This window comes from Coccidioides posadasii, chromosome 3 (assembly GCF_018416015.2).
Source record: "Coccidioides posadasii str. Silveira chromosome 3, complete sequence".
Lineage (NCBI taxonomy): Eukaryota > Fungi > Ascomycota > Eurotiomycetes > Onygenales > Onygenaceae > Coccidioides > Coccidioides posadasii.
In genome coordinates this window covers 1,372,725-1,391,949 of record NC_089409.1, presented here as the reverse complement: position 1 = coordinate 1,391,949, position 19,225 = coordinate 1,372,725, and the positions used below count along the sequence as shown (strand labels likewise).

The window sequence follows — 19,225 nt, the reverse complement described above, 5'->3', positions numbered from 1 at the left end:
TCAGGCGCCGGGCAACATGTGCAATGGGAAGGTGTCAAACGTCGGCTAGGCCCCTCTTCGTCTCGATTTTCCACGCTTGCCTCCACGGCCTTTGCGCGAAACCTTGCTTTGGTGGAAGTGACGGTGGCCTGCCAGGGTGGTCATCGAAGGTCGTTTGGTTTTCCACTTGTCGTGAAATTCCTCAACTAGGTCTTCACAGCCTGCAATCAGGTTCCTGCGAGGTTGCCAGCTGGGCTCCCAAGCAACACAGTACTCCAGGATCGGCTGGCCCCGCTCGATACGAATGCGAGAGTCAAGGATCTCTTTCACAGGCCACCGGTCCACTGTCTGGACATCATACACGAACGGGGTAGTGTGATGTGGACGCCGTGAAGGCTTTGAGGTGCTGGCGTGAGAGCTGCAGGAGACTGACTTGGCCATGCGACGGGGACGGGTTCCTCTCCGGTGTCAACGGAGGATTAACTTGATGAGAGAAAGAGCTTACCCAGATGTTTTTGCGGGGCGGGCTTGCTTCTGCCGCCGGTCATTGAATCCGGTACATTATTTCGGGCGGCGGGTCCCACACGGTTTGATGTTGATTCAGGCGTGGCTACTGTCGCGTCCAGAGATGCAGTGTGAGGATAATGACGATGCAGTGTGAGGATAATGACGATGATCGTGCGTGCTACTATCGACGATGCGGGCCCGATCTAGGGGCGAGAGCCGATTAGGGGACACTTCCCGCACGCCCGTTGCTTGTCCGACGCCTGCAGTGTTATCCGGGGAGGAAGTGCCATCGGGACTTAGTACCGGTGCCTCTGCTGCGTGTCAGAACTGGATGTTGGAAGAACTGGCGGGAACCGGGATGTACCCTTACCGTCGCCGATTGTTGCAGCACCCTCAGGCGGTGCCCGCCGTTTTTCCGGATCAGCGACGATGGTTTCCGGGCAAACCCCAGGGTCGGCAATGTCCTCGGGGTAACTGAACGTGGTGTCGGAGTTGGGGGGATTGTCTGTTTCCACAGTGTCTGGCGTTCGATAGTATGTTAGCCAAGCCTCCCAGACAACGATCGAAACCACGGCGAAAAAAGCAAAGAAACCATTACCTGAGCGCAACTGCCGTGCTAGATCCCTGTCCGTTACTGAACACTTCCCTCCCATCGGTTCAACAACATTAGCCGGTGCACCGAGGGAACTTTCTGTCGAAGTGGTCAGATTAGGTGTGGCGGCAGGGGGCGCATGAAGGCGGGTCTCCTCCGGGCTTCCACCGCTCCAAGAGACTTTCGTGTCGAGGTCCTCGAACGCTCGGTCAAATTCATTCCCGGCAATGCCCGGAGACAAGTTACGATAACTTGGACGATGAATACACTGGAGAAATATACGGCAAGATGTATGCGCTTTCGACAGTCGCAAAAAACGAGGCTCACCCCCAGTCGACCCATCTGGCGGAGGCATTGCTGAATGCTTCAAACTGGTGTACAAACACCAAGCTCGTCATGGTAGCCTCTTTTCTCCACACATTCAATATGCTCTAGAAGGTCTTCAACTTGGCAATCTACTCGCCTGAGACACTTTCTGCGTGTTCCAAAGGAGAGTGCCAGAAAATATTCAGCATCATCTGCGTCAAACTGAGATGGGAACACCCAGAAAGAACTAGGGCTACGAGCAAGAAATTCGTTTCTTTGATGCCGCTTGCAGAACCGTTCCTTAATCCGTTCTCCATGTTCCCAGAAACCTGCTGCTGCTTGCTTAACAATGTCCGTGTTGATTATCTCTGTTGAGCCGTTGTCAAGTCTGATTATAGTCTTGTCCTGCTGGCATCCCGTGTTGGAATTGATTTCAGAAGAGCCTGGCTCAGGATCTGGCTGTTGCCCTACAATACCCTCTGTGATTAGCAATTTAACGGTTGAAAGACAGCAAATCATGTACCCCAGGCTCGCAACTGCCGATGTCAGTAGGGGTTGTTGTCTCGATTTCCATGGCCTCGTGCGCCTCCTTTGTTGTGCTGGTGGTAGCAACATAGGGGGAGGAGAGATCATAAATACGCCACTTTTCTCGCTGTGTTTTGAGAGCAGAAAGTCTTCGAGTCTTGACCATATTGGCTCTGGCTGGCCGACGGACTCGATTCAGACGATGAATATTGCGTAGATCTGAGCGAGCGGCTCCCTGCTTTATTGCTCTCATGGCAAGACTTTGAGGCGGATGACGGACTTGATTCAGATAGCGGAAGTTGCGTGGCTCTGACTTGGAGTTTTGGTCATACTTGCGGTGGCGGAGAATTTGGTGGGAAATCAAGTCAGTGGGAAGTTTAAAAAAAAAGGGAATTAAAGGAGAAGACAAGTTTGAAGGGAGGGGAAGCCCGTATATATACCCATGATTGAGGGAGTGATCACGGGACATTGCCTTCAGCTATGCTACTCCAGCTGGTAGTGGACAGATCTTGGTAAGTAATAGCGTATTCCGAATCTTAAGAACGCAGCAACCATGTCATTGGCGTGTTGTTCGCGGTGCAATTTGAGAAGGGCTGGTGAGTTCTATTCCCATACTTTGGGTAATGATATCGGGTTGCGGCCATGAAAGCAGAAAACAGCGGCGGAACCAGCGATTAGAACCAGTACCACTGGATTTCTGAGGCAACACCCTTTCTCCATCTCAAATTTTCAATTCCTCAACCTTTTGAGCCAAAGCTTCGAGGCTGTGTTGCATGGCTTGCCGCTCCAACATAAACGGCTTTTCATTCTTTGCGTGATTGGGCTTCTTGCCTATTGTATTTGGAGATACGTTGGCCAGAGGTCTTCGCATTGACGCCCGTCCGAAATCAACTATCATTGGCCGATGGGATATGTTGTTCCACAAAATATTCCGCGGCTCAGCATCTCCATGAAGAACGCCTTGACTGTGGATCGCCTGAAGGGAGCGCTGGATCATCATGTAAGCCTGTTGGTCAATATTTGAACTCTCAGTAAGAGGAAATCCTGCCCAGCTTAGAAGGAGCATGTGAGTATATCTTCCTTCATCATAGTAGTTCATAGCGTGCTCCCTTGGCCACCAGAGTGAACCCATGAGAAGAGAGCCGCACTTTGAACAGTGCACCATAGCTGCCGGACTTGTAGAGCGCGTGTCGGTTCTGATCTGAGCCATATCAGTATAGTGTTGCACATGTATGCCAAATTGTACAAACCAATATGTATATCAACAAAAGTCCCTGCTGGAGCAAAATTCGCACTTAGTTCTAGCTCTGTGTCTTTAAGGATACGTAGCTCGTTGCGGAGTGACCTTTCGGGACGGAGGTGCCAGAGCTCCTTAGGCAACCAGATATTCATTAATGAGCATCGGGCGCCAGAGATGGCCTCAAGCGGCATGGTTCCTTGATATAAAGCGGTTGAAATTGTATAATCCCGCACATTCAGGTCGGTACTTTGCTCCCCATCTCTTAGCACATCAAAGTCATCTTTCCGCTCAATACACATGCGCATGGTATGGCAGAATTTCTCTGGGGAAAATTGGCGATCCCAACAGTTCGTCGGATTCATCAAGGCTGGCATGTCCCAGCGTTGGTTTTCAGTAGTGGGAAGCAATTTGAGGTTTTGCAGATAACACCTAGGAAAATGCCCAGCGGCCTGGAGTTGTTCAAGCTTTGAACATAAAAGTGATAGTTCATGTTGATTCTCTGCTATAGATTTGTATCAGCCTTATTATTTTGCATAGGTAAAGAAGACGTTTGTACCTTGCTGGGGTTTGGGAGTCTGTGATGTCTCACTTTCCTTCTGTATGCCCGCCTCTCCATGCTGTCGGCGTACACAGATCCTTTTGTGGCGTCGGATATTGGATTTCAGTAAAACTTCTCCACAGGTCTCACATTTGTGCTGTTTGCCCGTTGCACATTTATGCTGGGAATAATTTCTCCATATCACGGTTTGTCCACATTTACAACAGGATTGTACCCAGTCTCCCTTCGGGCAATACTGTCTTCGATGACGGGAAATACCGGTTCTGTGGATGCGCTTTTTACATGCAAGACATGCTATAATCTCCATGTTGAGTCGAAGGGATGAACGTCGAAGGGATGAACGTCGAAGGGATGAACGTCGAAGGGATGAACGTCGAAGGGATGAACGTCGAAGGGATGAACGTCGAAGGGATGAACGTCGAAGGGATGAACGTCGAAGGGATGAACGTCGAAGGGATGAACGTCGAAGGGATGGGGTGCCTGTTTGGCGGAACTGCTAGCTTTTCTTGGCATGAAATTTGAAAAACAAGCCACTACTCCGTAGTGTGCTGTCAAGCTGATTTTGTAAGCCGCTGCTGAATTGAGTGACAGGTGCTGACTTGCAAGCCAGTGTTGTCTTGCAGGACTAATTTTGTGTTGCCAGCCATATTCGGCTTGCAGAATGGGCTGTCCATGGCGCACCTACTATCGAAAGCCTAGTCTCTGAGATTCAGAAATTGCAACTTGACGTGCTTCACGAGTCAGAAAAGCGACAACTACTTGAGTTTGTGATGCGCTAGAGAAAGGTTGCCCAATGTCTTCAAGCAGACAATAAACAACTGGAATGGTACTTACAGCAGTGGAAACTGGTCGCAACCCGTTCTTTTGGGAGTACACAAGATTGCTCATCGCAGTCTATGTACAGCAGCTCAACTACTTTTAGCTCCATTTTTAACAATGGACTCGCGTATCTAAAATTGGCATGCCCACTCCAACATGTACAGTAGCTACGTTTTCATCCGTCCAGCGAAAGAGCCTCAGGCAATCGTACTTCGTAGAAAGTATGTGTGGGCCATCATTGGAAATGTCGCCCCGATTTTGAAGGAACTTGATCGTCTTGCATCTGTGAGTCGGGAAGCAGTATTCCAAGTATTCCCATCGTGCTGACTATTGATTTTGCCTATTTCCTTAGCTTGATGTCTGGATCTCTTTTAATGAACAGAAGAAGAAATTTATTGTTAAAGACTTTGCTCTGGAGCTTGAAGTTTATACACAAGACTCAGCTCTTTTTGACAAAGCAGGCTGATTCTTCTCTCTTATCCTTGCATCCTGACTGCCTCCTTTCCTGAAAGAGTAATGGCAAGGATAAAGTGCCCAGTTTAGCGCCGACCATCACATGCCCCTGCATCCCTCTTTCATCATGTGATGCTATAGTGTCATTCTGTTATTCTGTGTTCATCTCCTATGTCGCGCATTAGTTAGACATTTATTACCACTTTCTCAGTCAACAAACTTTACAGTGTGTAGAATTTCTTTTCAACTACCAAATACAATCATAATTTGTACTAATAGATATTCCGCCCTTAGGAAAATTACCTATGAATAGTAATCAGCTCCGACAGGCAAGCACGGAAAAATAATAGCTACTGCATTAGCATGCTAACTTGACTGAGGAGCAAGGCCCCCTCGGGCACTGAAACTCCCTCTCAGGATCCGCAAGGTTCCCAAGTATAGGAATACCGTATCAATCCCGCCGCGCAAGAAGCTTTAGATAATTTAAAGCATACCCTCGCGACACATCGTCATAACGAGGCTGATAAAAGAAGGTTGATGGAATTGGTCGAGAGACTTGCGCAGCAAAATGCCAAATTGCATACAATGGTGAAGGAACAGCACAAGTATTTGGAAGAACTCGGTCGTGAAGTGCAGAAAAAGAAGATGCCAGAAGAAAAGTGATTGTAGAATAATGTATCAAGATATACTAAATTCACTAGCTATTGAGTTACATACATTCTGATAGCTGATAAAACTCACATAATGGCAAAAAAATATAAGAAATCATACTGGACGCTCTACTCCTCCTCCTCCGGCTCAACGGAGGGTGATTGATAATTTCCTGGGGCTACAAACGATGGTGGTGTCAATCGGGTCGGGCGAGATGTCTGTTGACGCTCGTTAGTCCTGCCACCACGCCGTCCAGGAACGCGGCTGCTTGACGATGATGCTTGGGCGCCTCGATTCCCACTATGCTGGGTCCGTTCAGCAGCACGGCCGCTCGATGCGCGCATGTCAAATGGATCATCTGTTGGCTGTGGCGTAGCCTGGGACCTCTCCCGCAAAAGTCGCCGTGTCTCCAATGGACTTGGGCTCGAAATCTCTACTCTGCGTTGGTCTCGGCGTTGCTGACTGCGAGATGGCTGTCGAGCTCCTAGCTGCTGTAAGATATTGGCAACCTGCTGCGACGAGTCTAGTGCACCGCTAGTAGCCCGGCGTGGTTGAGGAGACTGAGATGACTGCTGTGCTCCTATCTGCTGCAATTGATTTAAGAGCTGTTGCCGCGAGGTTGGTGCCCTGCTCCTAGCCTGAGGCGGTTGAGGGGTCTGAGATGGCTGCTGGGCTCCTATCTGCTGCAATTGATTTAAGAGCTGTTGCCGCGAGGTTGGTGCCCTGCTCCTAGCCTGAGACTGGGCTTCTATCTGCTGCAGAACATTTAAAAGCTGCTGCTGCAAGTCTAGTGCTGTGGTAGGAGCTTGTTGCTGCATTGGAGGCTGGCGCCAACCTGACCGTTGCTGCGCAGGGGCTGGCCTTCCAAGTAGTTGCTGCTGAGGCGCAAAGCTGGATTGCTCCGGCGGCCACCTCTGTAGCAGTTGTTGGTCCCAGGAAACCGGCTCCTGGTATGGCGCGATGCCCTGCCATCGCAGCGCTTGTCGCAGCTGATTATACTGTCGTTCCGTATTTCTCCAGTAAGTGTTATCCGGTCTTTCCTCAAGAAGATTGCCACCCAGGGCAATTTGATTCTGGTAGTTCTCTTCTTGTTTTCTGAACATTAAGTGAATAACTTTATTCACTTCACTTTCTGATTTTCGAAGAAGCTGGCTGAGATTGCCTTTTGGTTCATATCCAATGTGGCCATCGCGATATAGAACTTCGACCACAACTTTGGGATAGACTGTTCCCCGGGGCCCTGGTGCCAATGCTCCGACTGGGTCTTCCTCGCTGTTCTCGTCGATATAGGGAGCGACGAGGCCGATTCCAAGGATATCACCACGCTGGAAGTAATACTCCTCAGTCCGGTCTGTCCGGAGTCGCCCGCGTTTGGTCGAAGTCATCTGTGGGAGGGTATCTTTATTAAAGCTATGAAAACGGCCCGGCTCAAGTCTAGCTGTTACTGCTCCGTTGTTTTCGTAGGCAACAAACACCTGGAAGCCCGTCGCGCCGGCGTAATTCCAGGCTAGAACAGTTCCATCAGTTGCGGTCCCGTACTCATCGCGAATGTCTTCATTTATAAGGTCCAGATTTGCAAATCCTTGGCTAAGGGCGCCTAGATCGAGTGTGTTGCCATCAGATTCCTGATTACGCTGAATGCCACGGGGCCCTCGGCTTGTAAGTGCCTGAGTAGCAGCGGAATTACCGCCAGATTCCTGGCTATGCCGAGTGCCGCTGGGCTCTCGGTGTACAAGAGACCTAGTAACAGCGCTGCTTCCACTAGTAAAACTAGCATTTCTGTCCGCACGGAGAGACTGCTCGATACTATCTATAGGGATATTATACTGTCGGGCAAGATTTCTCGCTATGTTCAAAGCCTCATCAGCGTTGCCGGAAGCAACTTCGGTATGGAAATCCTCAATGAGTGAATGCAGTGCATCAACATCAAGTGTGCCAGTATCGAGATTTTGAAGGAGGTGGATACCCATCTGGTTATCCTGCCTATCAAGAGATAGAGCATGGCGGAGACAAAAGCGAACTTGTTCACGCACTGATGGGGGGCAGGTTGGGTTTCAATCCCACCTGGGGCTGCCTGTTCTGGCTCCGCCATGGAAACAGAGCAATTTGAATTGCGATGTGTTGAAATCTCAAAAGAGCTATGCAAGAGCTTATATGTGAATAGAATGAAAATCAAATTGCCAAACTGAACATCTGCCATTTTGACAAATCGGTCGAATTGAAGAACCCCCCATCTGCATAAGTGACTTATTATAAGTTACTCCTTGCCTTATCATGTTGCAGAACATCATCTCCGCCAACAAATGAGAGAACCCCCCTTCAAACCATGAACCAGATTCTGGAATGGAAGTGACTATTTCCCTCTTGCTATTGAAGATGTAAAAGGGGGAAAGGCGAGGTTCAATCATCCTAACTACCAAGTGAGTCGCACGCTCCTAGCGTGCCAAGCCGCGCTAAAGCACATCCTAGAAAGGTCCGCTGATATTTTTGCTTATTCAATCTCTCAACTCAGCTTAGGTTTATGGGGGAAATGGAGTCGCTTTTACTCTTTATGGTCATTGATCTAGCCCAAGTGGAAAAATGCAGTTGCGGAAAAGGTCCTTAGAGTACCAAAAAGGTGGGCCAAGACCAAGACAAGGCGGAAGAATATGGAAATCAACGCAAGAGAAAGAGAAATGTGTTTAAAGAGATCATCATTGACACTGCTCAATGAAACCTAGGGATAGAGCTTTGATGAGGAGGAAACATTGGCAATGCTTTTGGCTCTAAAGAGATCAAAAAGATGGTGAAAGCAAATAATCTCTTTCTTATCGTTGAAAGGGATGGAGACTGTCTAGCAGGCAAACTTGAAACTGCTGGAAACTCCTTCAAACCTCTTAACTTTACTTCGCCAACAAAGGCTGGAGAAGAAAGGTAGATATTAAACTGTCTACAGCTGAGGATATAACATGCATGCAGATGCCATGGAGAAGGATTCCTCCGACCAGAGACACTGTGCTTTGACCCGTACATTCCACAGACTACGGATTCGAATCGAAGTGACAAGCCAAGAGAATTGAAGAATGGTATCAGCTACTGTTTTTGAATACCCTCCGGATGACGACATGGCAAGTAGTCTATTTCCAAACTTGGGATAATGAAATTATGCCAAAGGTATTCTTTTTCTGATGGTCAAATAGTACGATGGCACTCTGTGTAAAAGAATGTATCCACCCCCGGGCGGAGATGATCCTCTCGAGTGGCTATTACAAAACACGATATCCGACTGTCACGACTTTGGCATCCAGCACTCCAAAAAACAACTTGGCAACAGAGAGAGTCTCGCTTTGTTAGATTCACAGGAGGAAAACATGGAAAAAGTACTACACGAACTCTCGGATATCAGAGGTCGAATCGAAACACTCCAGAAACAGAACACGACGCTTGAGGAGAAAAGTGCGATGCTTGAGGAGCAAAATACGGCGCTTGAAAAGAAAACAGCGGCTCTCCAGGACAAAGTAAGAAGCACACTTGACTGTATAAAGAGCAACTACTGACCTGATTAGCTTTCAGCCTCAACAAAGGTTCGTATCGGAATACGCCATGGGGTTTTGGAGGATAGGGCGAATTTCCAACCGGCCGGGAATCCACAAAGACAGAGAAACCACAAGTATTCGAAATGAGATCGCACACGGTGGTGATATCATCGGCGATATCATGAGACAATCCAATATGCCGAAGAGCAGAAGTTGCCATATGTCACTGAGTATAAGAAAGGTTTTCAACAGGCCTATACGATATCGTTCGACGAAGCCTTGGCCCGAACCCCCTCATATCCCCAAGAAGCCATCCGAGTATTTGACACCTTGGCCTCAGTTAGCGAACTCCGCGGTTGGAAGGGTGAAGCAAAACGAAAATGCCGACGGAAGCTTAAAAAGCATGCTGCTAAGATTATTGATGCGGCATTGAACACCAAGGAAGACCAGCTACAAGCACGTTTTGGGAAAGGAGGGGATTTGCGAGTGGCTTTTAATGAGATGGTTAGGTGGTTTATGACTGGAAGATAGGTGTCTTGAGATTGGTTCTGGTGGAATTGTGTTGGGCGGACTATGAAGGAGAATAAGACTCGGTGGTATTTCGATCTAACCCTACTTGTACTAGTGTAACTTATATTGGCGCATTCTTGACTTTTTCAGAACAAGAAACCCAAGTGCAGTGTTGCTCCCTCTATACCAATCAACAATCTTTCCATGATTATTGGGCGCATACCTAGCCGCAAACGGCTGATCTTGCTTAACTTTACTCGCGGATGGCACAAGGATTTCCTTTAAAAGCGTTGTCTGGATGAATGATTATATCTGTTAGATGGAGCAGAGTGCTCCCTATCAACCATGCCGACAGTTATCTTTAAAACCTCAAGAAGACGCCTAAGTTGAGCTACATGTATATGGGATATCTACATGAGATACGTCTGAGGGCGTCTAAAAGTTGGGTGTATGGACCTACGGTTAGACCCATAGGGTGTAGTATGGTAACATGGAAACTTTTCTACTGCATATGTTTGATTTCCTTCATGTTGCGACAATAATCCTGGTTTTCTAAGGTACTGTGGGCCGTGCTCACACGCCCCTCCGCAATCTTCAAACCATGTGGTTACACGGCGGTGCTGAGAGGTGTGGATTGTTCGAGCTTGCTTTCCTCCCACGGCTGGAAATCAAGGTCAATCATCCTAATATCTGTCTGCATCTTGCTCTTAATCAACTCTCTTACACCATCACGGATACGATCATTAGCCGAGACTAGACCTGTTAGTCTTCGCCAGCCTAAACGGTAAAGAGAAATACCGGTAACAAGCAGCCGGTCCTTAGACTGCAAAAACTGGCGAGTCACTACTCTTTCAGTATTTATGAAGCCCGGTAACTCCCAGATACGGTCATGTTCCCCCCGCGGTTTCCTCTTTTTCCTCTGCGAGTAGACCAGATAAAGGGCAATTCGTAGAATCTAACAGAGGTGAGATAGGTTTTACTGTTGGAGTAGAAGACAAGGAACTTACATAGCCATCTTGATCTTGTTTCAACAGCTCATCCATCAAGTCACGTACCCAGTCCAATTGAGCTGTCAAGGTTTATATTAGCGGATTCTTTGCCAAGATTGAACTGTTCCTACCCCTTTCATGCACCTCCCAGGCCAAAAAAATCTTGCGGCCGGGGACCTTCCATCGTTTATAGCAATCTAAGAACTCCTTGATATATGGAATATGGGCGACAATCCCAACGCCGGTGCAAATCATCAGTACACGGTCATAGCCTTGTATCCTCGGTGGCCTGCCGTAGGGCCCTTCAATCCACGTCCGCACCGTATTGCTGTGCATGTGTTCATGCAATTTCAATGTGAACCCCGCCCTCCTTCGGGCCAGCAGCGTAATCTGGGTGGCCTTACCATCACTCCCTGCCTCCTGCCAAGCCATCATGAAGGGATGAAAGGACCAGTTGCTTCCGCAATGCATCCAGATGTAGACATACTGCCCTGCCCGCAACCGAAATGGCTTCTTAGGATGGATGATAATCCTTGAGATGGAGCCTTTCATGGTTACTTGAGCATCAGCTCGCCTCAAATAAAAACAGAAGCGAAAAATTGTGCTAGCCAGCAGAACCGATAGACCGATAAGCATTAAGAACCTTGAGAATAACCTCTGGAGCCAAAGATGATAGAAAAGCATAGCCGCTGTTGCCAAAGCAGAGAGGTAGTGCGCTTTGATATATACTTCAAAGATCCACGCACGGAGTATGCTCACCAGGACAGTGCAACCTAGAAACAAGATGCTCTAGAGGAAATATTAGCCAGGGAATACTCTAAACCAACAAGGGGATATACCACAAAACCATAAAATTGAATTGAATCTTCGAGCCTAAAGTTTCGCTGATGCAAAACCACTAACACATGGGCGAGTGCCTGGAGAGAAGCCAACAGGCCAATACTGCTGTGCATCTGTTGATATAGGCGAAGCGAGAGCCCCAGAAAATCTGCAGCAAAACTCGATCGTCCGGTGAAGAGTAGAGGGACCATATTCACCATCGAAAGATGGCCGGCTCGGGAACCTATCTCCGCAATTGATTTGACCCTAACAAAGTTGCATGCGAGGGAGACAGACCAGTAGGAAACCTGCAAAAAGAGCCCATATCGTGTGATGGGAGGCGAGATGCGGGATCGACGAACGGCATTGGGATATACAAAAAGCTTGAGACACACATATGCCAGACACCCTCTAGGGAGAGTGATAAGTCGAAGAACAAGAAGCCCAAACACGCAGCCACCTAGAATCAAGATATAGAGGAGTATAAAATCCATTGTGGCCACCACTTTTGGCTGAATGCATATAGAACGGACACTTATTATATATTGTTTTCGGCCAAATCAAAAAGGAAACTTTCTGGTAACGCTTCTCCCCTGTCCAATCCATATTGATACTAAATATGGATACTACTTATATATGGATTGGACAGGGGAGAAGCGTTATCGACATTCGGCGGCTAGGTCACTCTATAATTAGCACCAGAAAGCGATTTATAAAGTCCTCTCCCACCACAGACTCATTGTTTCAAAGCAGATTTGATCCTTCTCTTCCCAGAAAATAACTGATTGCCTCGAATCCGGAAAAGAAGAAAAGAAAAGCAAAGGACCATGGCGCCCGCTCGAGACAAACAAGGCACAGTTGAATCCGAAACGAAGCGAAGAAGAACAGTATTTCGAAAATTTCGCTCGCTCTGCCGGGATTTTCAGCTCAAAGGATTGGTCATCGTCTCTGATTGTGACGGAAAGGTTTATTGCTTCAAAAATGATAAAAATTTTCCGAGTAAAGACCTTGTAGGTGGCCGCTGAATTACACCAAAAAAACTCTGCTGACTCAATCAGACGGCTCGACTGCCACTGATTACCGAAAATTATGATGATTTCGTGGCAATACCAGACGGAGGCAATGCAGAAAGAAGACGAAAATCAGCAACAAGGTTGAATGCTGCCGCAAGTGAAAGGGTGGGAAAAGCGAGTGATTTCTGGCCTCCTGTGTTCTAAACGCTTCATCCAACGCTAGTTAACTAATAATTTGGCTTCCGGGTCGGCTGGCCGCCCGGAGCCGAGTTCTAATGTATTCTGATTATTTCAACTACTCTCCCTCAAGACATATTTAGTGAAATTGTTCAAAATCTCGGCCGCCCTTCCCACAAAGTTGGCAAGATCCTCCTTAGGTCCAGCTAAAATGGCTTTCTCACCCTGCGATGTGTCCCAGAGGTCCCGTAAGAGATAGACAGCCACTCTACCCTCATTGTTTAGTCTGAGGAAACAATAACCTTTATCTGCAAGCAAGCTTACGGTACGATAAAATCTTTCCCGATCACCATCTGTGAACCTTGCAATCTGATGTTCCTTCCAGTCATAGAGGGCCAGAGAACCATTCTCGACTAGCATCCTTGCTATACTCGACGGTGACATGTCACCATCAAGCGGTTGAAATAGATGGGGCTCTGTTTCTCGGTCGCTGTAAATGGAGCTTCCTGGGTTGCTATCGACTCTTACCGGGCTATAATCTTGCAGCTGGGGCGACGGAGGCACTGATGGCGGTGGAGGATCTTGTCCTTCGACCCCGCCGCCCACCGGATATAGCGGCAAAGCGCCAAAGAATGACACGAAGATATCCCTCTGGAAAGCCAAAGATGTGAGGCATGAGGCCGTGATGGGATGATAGTTATACATCACATCAAGGTACATATACTCCCTGTCTTTCAGGTAATGTGTATCCAATGGACGGTTCCAGCGGGCAGTTTTTTCGATAGCTTCCGAGTCTGTTGTGAACACAGGAGGCCCGGCGCGATACCGCGGTTGCGCGATCACTGGGAATTGCTCGGCGAAGTGGCTTGCTAGGTTATCGAGCAGGTGCTGATTGATTTCATATAACTCCGGTGGGCGTGAGCGTCTTATGAACGCACGGGCAAGGTTCTCCAATGGATTGCCGGATCGCAGGTTTCTAATCTCAGTGGTATCAAAACCAAGTTCAAAGGCTAGCGTAGCCAGCTGATACCAGTATTCCTCGCTGCACCCTTCAATGATGGGCTTTCCTTTCCCAGAAGCTTGACGGGGGGCAACATGAGTCATGAGAGGAAAATCACGCATAACAGCGAGCACCAGCTGTGCATATCCAAGCATTCTGCTGGTGGCCTGTGTTCCGTGATATACTACCATCCCAGACTCCCTCGTTTGAACACGAATCTCCCCCGGTACCTGGTTCACTCCGGTGTAGGATCCGAAGAATGCCTCCCGCAACGAGCCGGGTGGTTTGGACGGAAGGAGACGTCGTAATGCTTTCGCGCAGGGCTCGAGGTAGAGTGTATCTTGCAGGAATGTTTTAAAGGACAAGATACGCCCATCGGTTGCAAGAAGCTGTTCAAGAATGACCCGGCGGTCTTCATCATGGCGAACCATCGAGAAAATCCGTCCTCCCTGCATCAGTTCTCGAATCTTTCCAGCATCCCGGGTGGCATGTCTTGGGGCGAGGGTCTCAAGGTGAAAGACAGTATTATGATCTAACAGGGGGAAGAGCTCTTCTTGGTCTCCGAAGATTGACGACCAACTGTCAAACATACGTTGAAGATAGTGAACATACGCCTGTGTCCTTTGGTCAGGGCATTCACGGCTTATCATTCCCCTCGTGACTTACCTCGTCACATTTTGAGTGCAACCACCGGTGGAATGCCCCAAGCTCAATACCAGGCCAAAGACCAACGAAAGGCAAAAGCCTATCAAACTCTCTGGCCATCCGGCCATGCTTCCGCTGGAAATTGTCAATATCGTCTCGGATGCTTTTGGAGAATCTGCACTTCCATCGTGCCGCCTCTTCTATCTCTCCGTTCATTTCGTGATAACGAAGCTGGCGGTAGATATCACCGTGGCAAAAACGTAGCTCATGGGAATATGCTTCACAGATTGCAGCTTTGGTTGAAGAAGGCAGGCCTGGTTTCAGGGACATCTTCCTTTTAGTGTCAATCTTGCGTGAAGCTGAGTATGACGGCTTACCACTGCTGTAAAGCTCCACTACCCACCATTGATCTGTTGGCCAGAGGACTTCCTTGGCCGCTAGCAGCCGATGCTGACCATGCAGCGCCGTCAGAGTTGCGCCATCCGGAAGTATAAGCTCACATGGCTCCCCGTCGCGCAGAAGGTCCCTCTGCCGCAGACTAGAGAGTTCAAGGCTACGGGCCAACACAGCTCTATTTACCAGAGCAGGTACATAATTCTCAGGGCGGAGCCGATAGCATCCGCTCTTGAAAACATTGGCAAGATGGGAAATGTGGCGAGTATTGATTGTTCGCGCACGAGACGTGTTCCCTTCAAACTCAAGGCAGTCAATCCTAATTTTTGCTTTTCCCAAATAGTGCTCCGCTCTATCCAGGAAATCCCGTGTATCAACATCTATGTGATCCATAATATGCAGGAGACCATTGACCCAGATGCCTTGTCAAAGAGAGATATTATCTTTCCCTTATTGAAATCACTTGATATTTTCGGCGTCTAACGATCGACAGATCTGCAGAAATGCAGGAACGCCTTATATACACATACATACATATATATATGTTTGTCCATGGCTGCGAGTGTCGACGCACGCCTATCTCAATCGTGTATAGACAGAGCTGAAGCGAATCGTCAAGGAAGGGTCTCTGCCACCATTATGTCTTCTTGCAAGCACCAAGAATGGATTCATATGGTTCGAGGCGACCACCCTGTTTTAGAGGATACGGGCCGCATGTGTCGCCTGGTGGAGGAACTGCCTCGGGCATCACAGCAGCACCTACGGCTGATACATTTCCTGGGTAGAGGTGCAAAAGATGCCGCTATTCAACAGCTATTCCCCCAGCGACACCGGGAACAAAAAGGCTCCTCAAAGGAAATTGTGCTGCAGTTGGATGACCCTACTGCTAGCGAGAATAGTCCTCTTATGTTTGCGGAGAGTAACCCTTTCTCTGCCGCGAGCTGCACAACTAATCGGAACTTCTGCCATGAGAGCAAATTACATCCTTGCTCATGGTCTGCAACCAATCACGATTTATCTGACATTATACATGCAAGGCTGCTTTTTCTTTTCTGTGATGTGATCTGCATATTTGCCGATGATTTCCCCAGCCTAGGTGCGGCAATCACCCGGGTGGAATCTTGGGCTGAGATTGGCAGTGCATCGACCCTGCCACCTGCCGTCCGTCCGATGGTTATGATTATTACCTCTGAGACAAGTGGGCCAACAGCGGACATCCTCCCAGGCGGCGCATGTATCGATGCATCCTTCTCCTCCCTGGATGTGGTTCATTTCAACATCAACCAACGATCCTCAGTTCATCAGCTGAAAGAGGAGATTCTTTGCCGGGCTGCATTGGCACATATCACACGCCAGCAATACCACTGTTTGTTTTCAGCGCTGCACCTGACTGAATTATTTCAAGATGCAATAACGCATACTTCTAACAGTACCATTGATCCATTTGATTTTGCGTTAGCAGCTCGGAAACAGCTCGAAACTCAACAGGACAAAGTGGACCATCTTTCCATTTTTTTGAAGCTCGCGATGGATAACAGACTACCTTATGATGCCATATCTTCTGTTGTTGCCTCGAGTATACTCATGGATGCATATCCAGAGAAGATGCATTGTAAGATGATTCCGGATAACTTCCCAAGAACTCAGTTCACTCTAACCTGTGATATAGACTTTGATCCCCAAGTTATTTTCGATTCATTTTATCGGCCGAGATGCACGAAAGCATTCGTTCAGTCATCTAATAGCACAGATCACACAGGCTTCCAGTGTGACGATATTCAATACCGCCTGAAAAAGTTCTTTTTCGAACTAAAGACCGGGAAGCGATCTGCCGCACAAATTCACGCTGATAACCTAGGCTCCCTCAAGGAAAACCTGAAGTTCTTCACATCAAACCAGACCTGCTTGGTCTGTCTCCTTCGAGCACCGGAGCGTGTACTCCGATGTGGACACTCAACCTGTGATGTTTGCGTTCGGACCTTCGGCCATCCGGTTGTTGGTCGCGAAGACCGTTTTGATATTAGAACTTGCACGCTCTGTGGTGGCTTGGGTCCGAATCTGATCGACCTTAAACCAAAGACGGCCGGAGTAAGAATAATTGCGATTGCCGGGGGAGGCTGCCGAGGCGTTGTACCATTAGAGACATTGGAGTCACTACAGGCCCTTCTTGGTGACTGTCTTTTGAACGAGATGTTTGACTTGGCGGTTGGGACTAGCTCCGGTATACTTCTCTGACTATCATCTACAGTTGACGACCTCTCGCTAATTTTGATATAGGAGGGCTGATTATTCTGGGGATATTTGTGTTAAAATGGAGTATTAAGCACTGCTCCACAGCATTTGAAGATCTCCTCAAGCAATGTTTTCGCCGGTCCAATGGTTCTCTCTGGCACCACGCAAGGTCTATCATGCGATGGCTTTTATTCGATGCCATGTACGATGAGAAAGTCTTAGAGGATTGCTTGCGACAAGTATTCGGCGAAGTTTGGCGGCTGTTTGGACACATACATGATACTGTTTCAAGCACTAGGGTTGCTGTATCGACAATGAAGAACGGAAACATCCCGGCATTAATGGCGAACTACAACGGCTCCTCCTTCTACACAAGAGGCCAAGGTGCATCTGAATCCATGATGGTTTACTACTTGGCTTTCTAATCCGAGTTTGATGCAGGCTACACATTGGTCCGAGCAAAACACACTGATGATGAGCCATTTCTATGGGAAGCGTGAGTTTTCATCTGTCTTGTATGTGATCGACTTCCGCTGACTCTACATTGATAAAGGGGACGCGCGACATCTGCAGCTCCAGTGTACGATGACTGCCCTTTTGTTAAGGTGTTAGACTAATAGTTGACTAGTTATTTCAAGCCACTACTTACTGCCGGAGGAACCTTCACTGATGGAGGACTCTGGGTTCCAAACCCATCTGATGTAGCGCTCCAGGAAGCAACAGAAATATGGCCAGACAATGTTGGCGCCGACATGATTCTTGTCCTCGGAACAGGTATGCCACACAAGAAGAACCAACAATATGGCCCGCAAGGGAACTCCATTACACAGCTCTGGAGATCCTTCATGGGTTATCTAGATGGAGCCAAAGCTCCAAGGAAGACTGAGTCAAACATCTTTTGGGTCGACCCTCCTGTTCCTGAACTGCCTAGGCTGGATGACTGGCGTAGCTTATCCTTTCTTCGCCGCTCTGTTCATCTTCGGCCTCATTCCAAGCAAGAGCTTGTTGAGATAACAACCAAGTTACTGGCCTCTAGCCTCTTTTTTGTGCTTGATGTGCGCCCGCAGTTCGAGGAAGGACAGTATCGCTGCTATGGCTCCATCAGGTGTCGAACAGACTGTCGTGCATTTACCAAGGCTCTTAGCAAGCTAAATCTCTTGGATATCGAGTTTGTCACAGCCCGTGAGGTGTTGACTAAGTGTGGTTTGGACAGTGATATCTGCAAGGCCTGCCACCGTTATCGTAAAAGCGTCAGTTTTTGTGTTCGACATCCAAGTGAAACAATCAGCTTATCGCTACGAACGGCCAAAAATACGTACCATAATCTGAGTGGGTTTCCTCAGAACATGAAGTGGTTTGTCCAGCAACAAGGTCTTGATGCTCACTTTGGCACTCACGGCGCTCCTAGTACTCTCAAGTGCAGCGCATGTGACCAGTGCCCCTATAAAATTTGTCTCAAGCGGAAATCAAATAAGTTGCCAAAAACAATGAGAAAGCGCACGCGGATTAGTTGACTTTCTTAAGGATATCGGTTCTATATTTTTAGGGGGCAGGTAGAGCTATTTTTTCAATAAATAGACTATATATCTTGAGAAAGAAATTTCATGGTTTGATTTAAGCAGTCTCCGAAACTCCAGAAAAGTTCCCAAGTAAACAAGAGTGAATACTAGTATAATAAAAGCCCTAGGCGGGTAAGTGGTGGAGAAGCCTGGGGAATAGTAAACTGAAAAAGTAGGAACACGCAGAGCGATTAGCTCCGCGATCACACAGCTACGCACCAGCAAGATTGGCCTCCGTGCGTACCTGCACCCCTACCCATGAATGCGAATGCGGGTACGGGCCGCAGACCGTACGGCACATCCTCCTGGAGTGCCAAAACTGGGCGGAAGAACGACACCGAATGCGGGCAGGCTATGAATAAATAAATAAATAAATAAACAAAGGTAGAACTAGCGATGCAAATGATGCTAGATGCCCAGGCGGGGGATATTTCCTCAGTAAATGCGTCATCTTCACCGACAACCAAGCCGCCATCCAAGCGATCCGGAACCCCAAGCACACATCAGGCCAGTATATCCTTGTTGAGGCTATACAAGCACTCGATAGGCTTCGAGAATCTGGGTGGGAAGTGCAGTTCCGATGGATCCCAGCCCACGTCGGCGTGCCTGGGAACGAAGAGGCGGACAGGCTGGCCAAACAAGCCGCCAATCCTAACCCAGAGTCAACAGCCGAACAATCCCCCGAACTGAACTCATTGCGAACATTGATGACGACCACGAAACCCACTGTCCGACAAAGAAT

At 48.2% G+C, this 19,225-nt stretch overlaps 12 protein-coding genes across 12 annotated transcripts; 5 read left to right on the top strand and 7 right to left on the bottom strand.

Annotated features, from left to right (window-relative positions):
* Positions 1–45: 45 nt before the first annotated feature.
* On the bottom strand, positions 46–420 carry D8B26_005406 (uncharacterized protein; the record flags this gene model as incomplete). Its single annotated transcript, XM_066124852.1, is given in 2 exon segments — positions 46–397; positions 413–420. The coding sequence occupies 2 exon segments, from the start codon at positions 418–420 to the stop codon at positions 46–48; spliced, it is 360 nt and encodes a 119-aa protein (XP_065980933.1).
* A 159-nt stretch (positions 421–579) lies between these two features.
* D8B26_005405 (uncharacterized protein) lies at positions 580–1,433 on the bottom strand (the record flags this gene model as incomplete). Its single annotated transcript, XM_066124851.1, has 3 exons — positions 580–797; positions 857–1,006; positions 1,085–1,433. 3 exons carry the CDS (start codon positions 1,431–1,433, stop codon positions 580–582), a joined length of 717 nt encoding a protein of 238 aa, XP_065980932.1.
* A 444-nt stretch (positions 1,434–1,877) lies between these two features.
* On the bottom strand, positions 1,878–2,353 carry D8B26_005404 (uncharacterized protein; the record flags this gene model as incomplete). Its single annotated transcript, XM_066124850.1, has 2 exons — positions 1,878–2,218; positions 2,350–2,353. The coding sequence occupies 2 exons, from the start codon at positions 2,351–2,353 to the stop codon at positions 1,878–1,880; spliced, it is 345 nt and encodes a 114-aa protein (XP_065980931.1).
* Positions 2,354–2,630: 277 nt separating this feature from the next.
* Positions 2,631–3,454, bottom strand: D8B26_005403 (uncharacterized protein; the record flags this gene model as incomplete). Its single annotated transcript, XM_066124849.1, has 3 exons — positions 2,631–2,961; positions 3,038–3,110; positions 3,160–3,454. 3 exons carry the CDS (start codon positions 3,452–3,454, stop codon positions 2,631–2,633), a joined length of 699 nt encoding a protein of 232 aa, XP_065980930.1.
* Positions 3,455–4,029: 575 nt separating this feature from the next.
* On the top strand, positions 4,030–4,487 carry D8B26_005402 (uncharacterized protein; the record flags this gene model as incomplete). Its single annotated transcript, XM_066124848.1, has 2 exons — positions 4,030–4,184; positions 4,352–4,487. 2 exons carry the CDS (start codon positions 4,030–4,032, stop codon positions 4,485–4,487), a joined length of 291 nt encoding a protein of 96 aa, XP_065980929.1.
* A 196-nt stretch (positions 4,488–4,683) lies between these two features.
* D8B26_005401 (uncharacterized protein) lies at positions 4,684–4,993 on the top strand (the record flags this gene model as incomplete). The annotated part of the gene is made up of 2 exons (XM_066124847.1): positions 4,684–4,812; positions 4,880–4,993. 2 exons carry the CDS (start codon positions 4,684–4,686, stop codon positions 4,991–4,993), a joined length of 243 nt encoding a protein of 80 aa, XP_065980928.1.
* A 766-nt stretch (positions 4,994–5,759) lies between these two features.
* D8B26_005400 (uncharacterized protein) lies at positions 5,760–7,601 on the bottom strand (the record flags this gene model as incomplete). Its single annotated transcript, XM_066124846.1, has 1 exon — positions 5,760–7,601. One exon carries the CDS (start codon positions 7,599–7,601, stop codon positions 5,760–5,762), a length of 1,842 nt encoding a protein of 613 aa, XP_065980927.1.
* Positions 7,602–8,579: 978 nt separating this feature from the next.
* Positions 8,580–9,579, top strand: D8B26_005399 (uncharacterized protein; the record flags this gene model as incomplete). Its single annotated transcript, XM_066124845.1, has 3 exons — positions 8,580–8,669; positions 8,811–9,128; positions 9,184–9,579. 3 exons carry the CDS (start codon positions 8,580–8,582, stop codon positions 9,577–9,579), a joined length of 804 nt encoding a protein of 267 aa, XP_065980926.1.
* Positions 9,580–10,263: 684 nt separating this feature from the next.
* Positions 10,264–11,080, bottom strand: D8B26_005398 (uncharacterized protein; the record flags this gene model as incomplete). The annotated part of the gene is made up of 4 exons (XM_066124844.1): positions 10,264–10,409; positions 10,455–10,611; positions 10,664–10,725; positions 10,777–11,080. The coding sequence occupies 4 exons, from the start codon at positions 11,078–11,080 to the stop codon at positions 10,264–10,266; spliced, it is 669 nt and encodes a 222-aa protein (XP_065980925.1).
* A 1,211-nt stretch (positions 11,081–12,291) lies between these two features.
* Positions 12,292–12,681, top strand: D8B26_005397 (uncharacterized protein; the record flags this gene model as incomplete). Its single annotated transcript, XM_066124843.1, has 2 exons — positions 12,292–12,474; positions 12,523–12,681. The coding sequence occupies 2 exons, from the start codon at positions 12,292–12,294 to the stop codon at positions 12,679–12,681; spliced, it is 342 nt and encodes a 113-aa protein (XP_065980924.1).
* Positions 12,682–12,768: 87 nt separating this feature from the next.
* Positions 12,769–15,085, bottom strand: D8B26_005396 (uncharacterized protein; the record flags this gene model as incomplete). Its single annotated transcript, XM_066124842.1, has 2 exons — positions 12,769–14,268; positions 14,321–15,085. 2 exons carry the CDS (start codon positions 15,083–15,085, stop codon positions 12,769–12,771), a joined length of 2,265 nt encoding a protein of 754 aa, XP_065980923.1.
* A 246-nt stretch (positions 15,086–15,331) lies between these two features.
* D8B26_005395 (uncharacterized protein) lies at positions 15,332–18,438 on the top strand (the record flags this gene model as incomplete). The annotated part of the gene is made up of 5 exons (XM_066124841.1): positions 15,332–16,913; positions 16,970–17,308; positions 17,366–17,420; positions 17,478–17,504; positions 17,553–18,438. 5 exons carry the CDS (start codon positions 15,332–15,334, stop codon positions 18,436–18,438), a joined length of 2,889 nt encoding a protein of 962 aa, XP_065980922.1.
* Between the last annotated feature and the right edge of the window lie 787 nt (positions 18,439–19,225).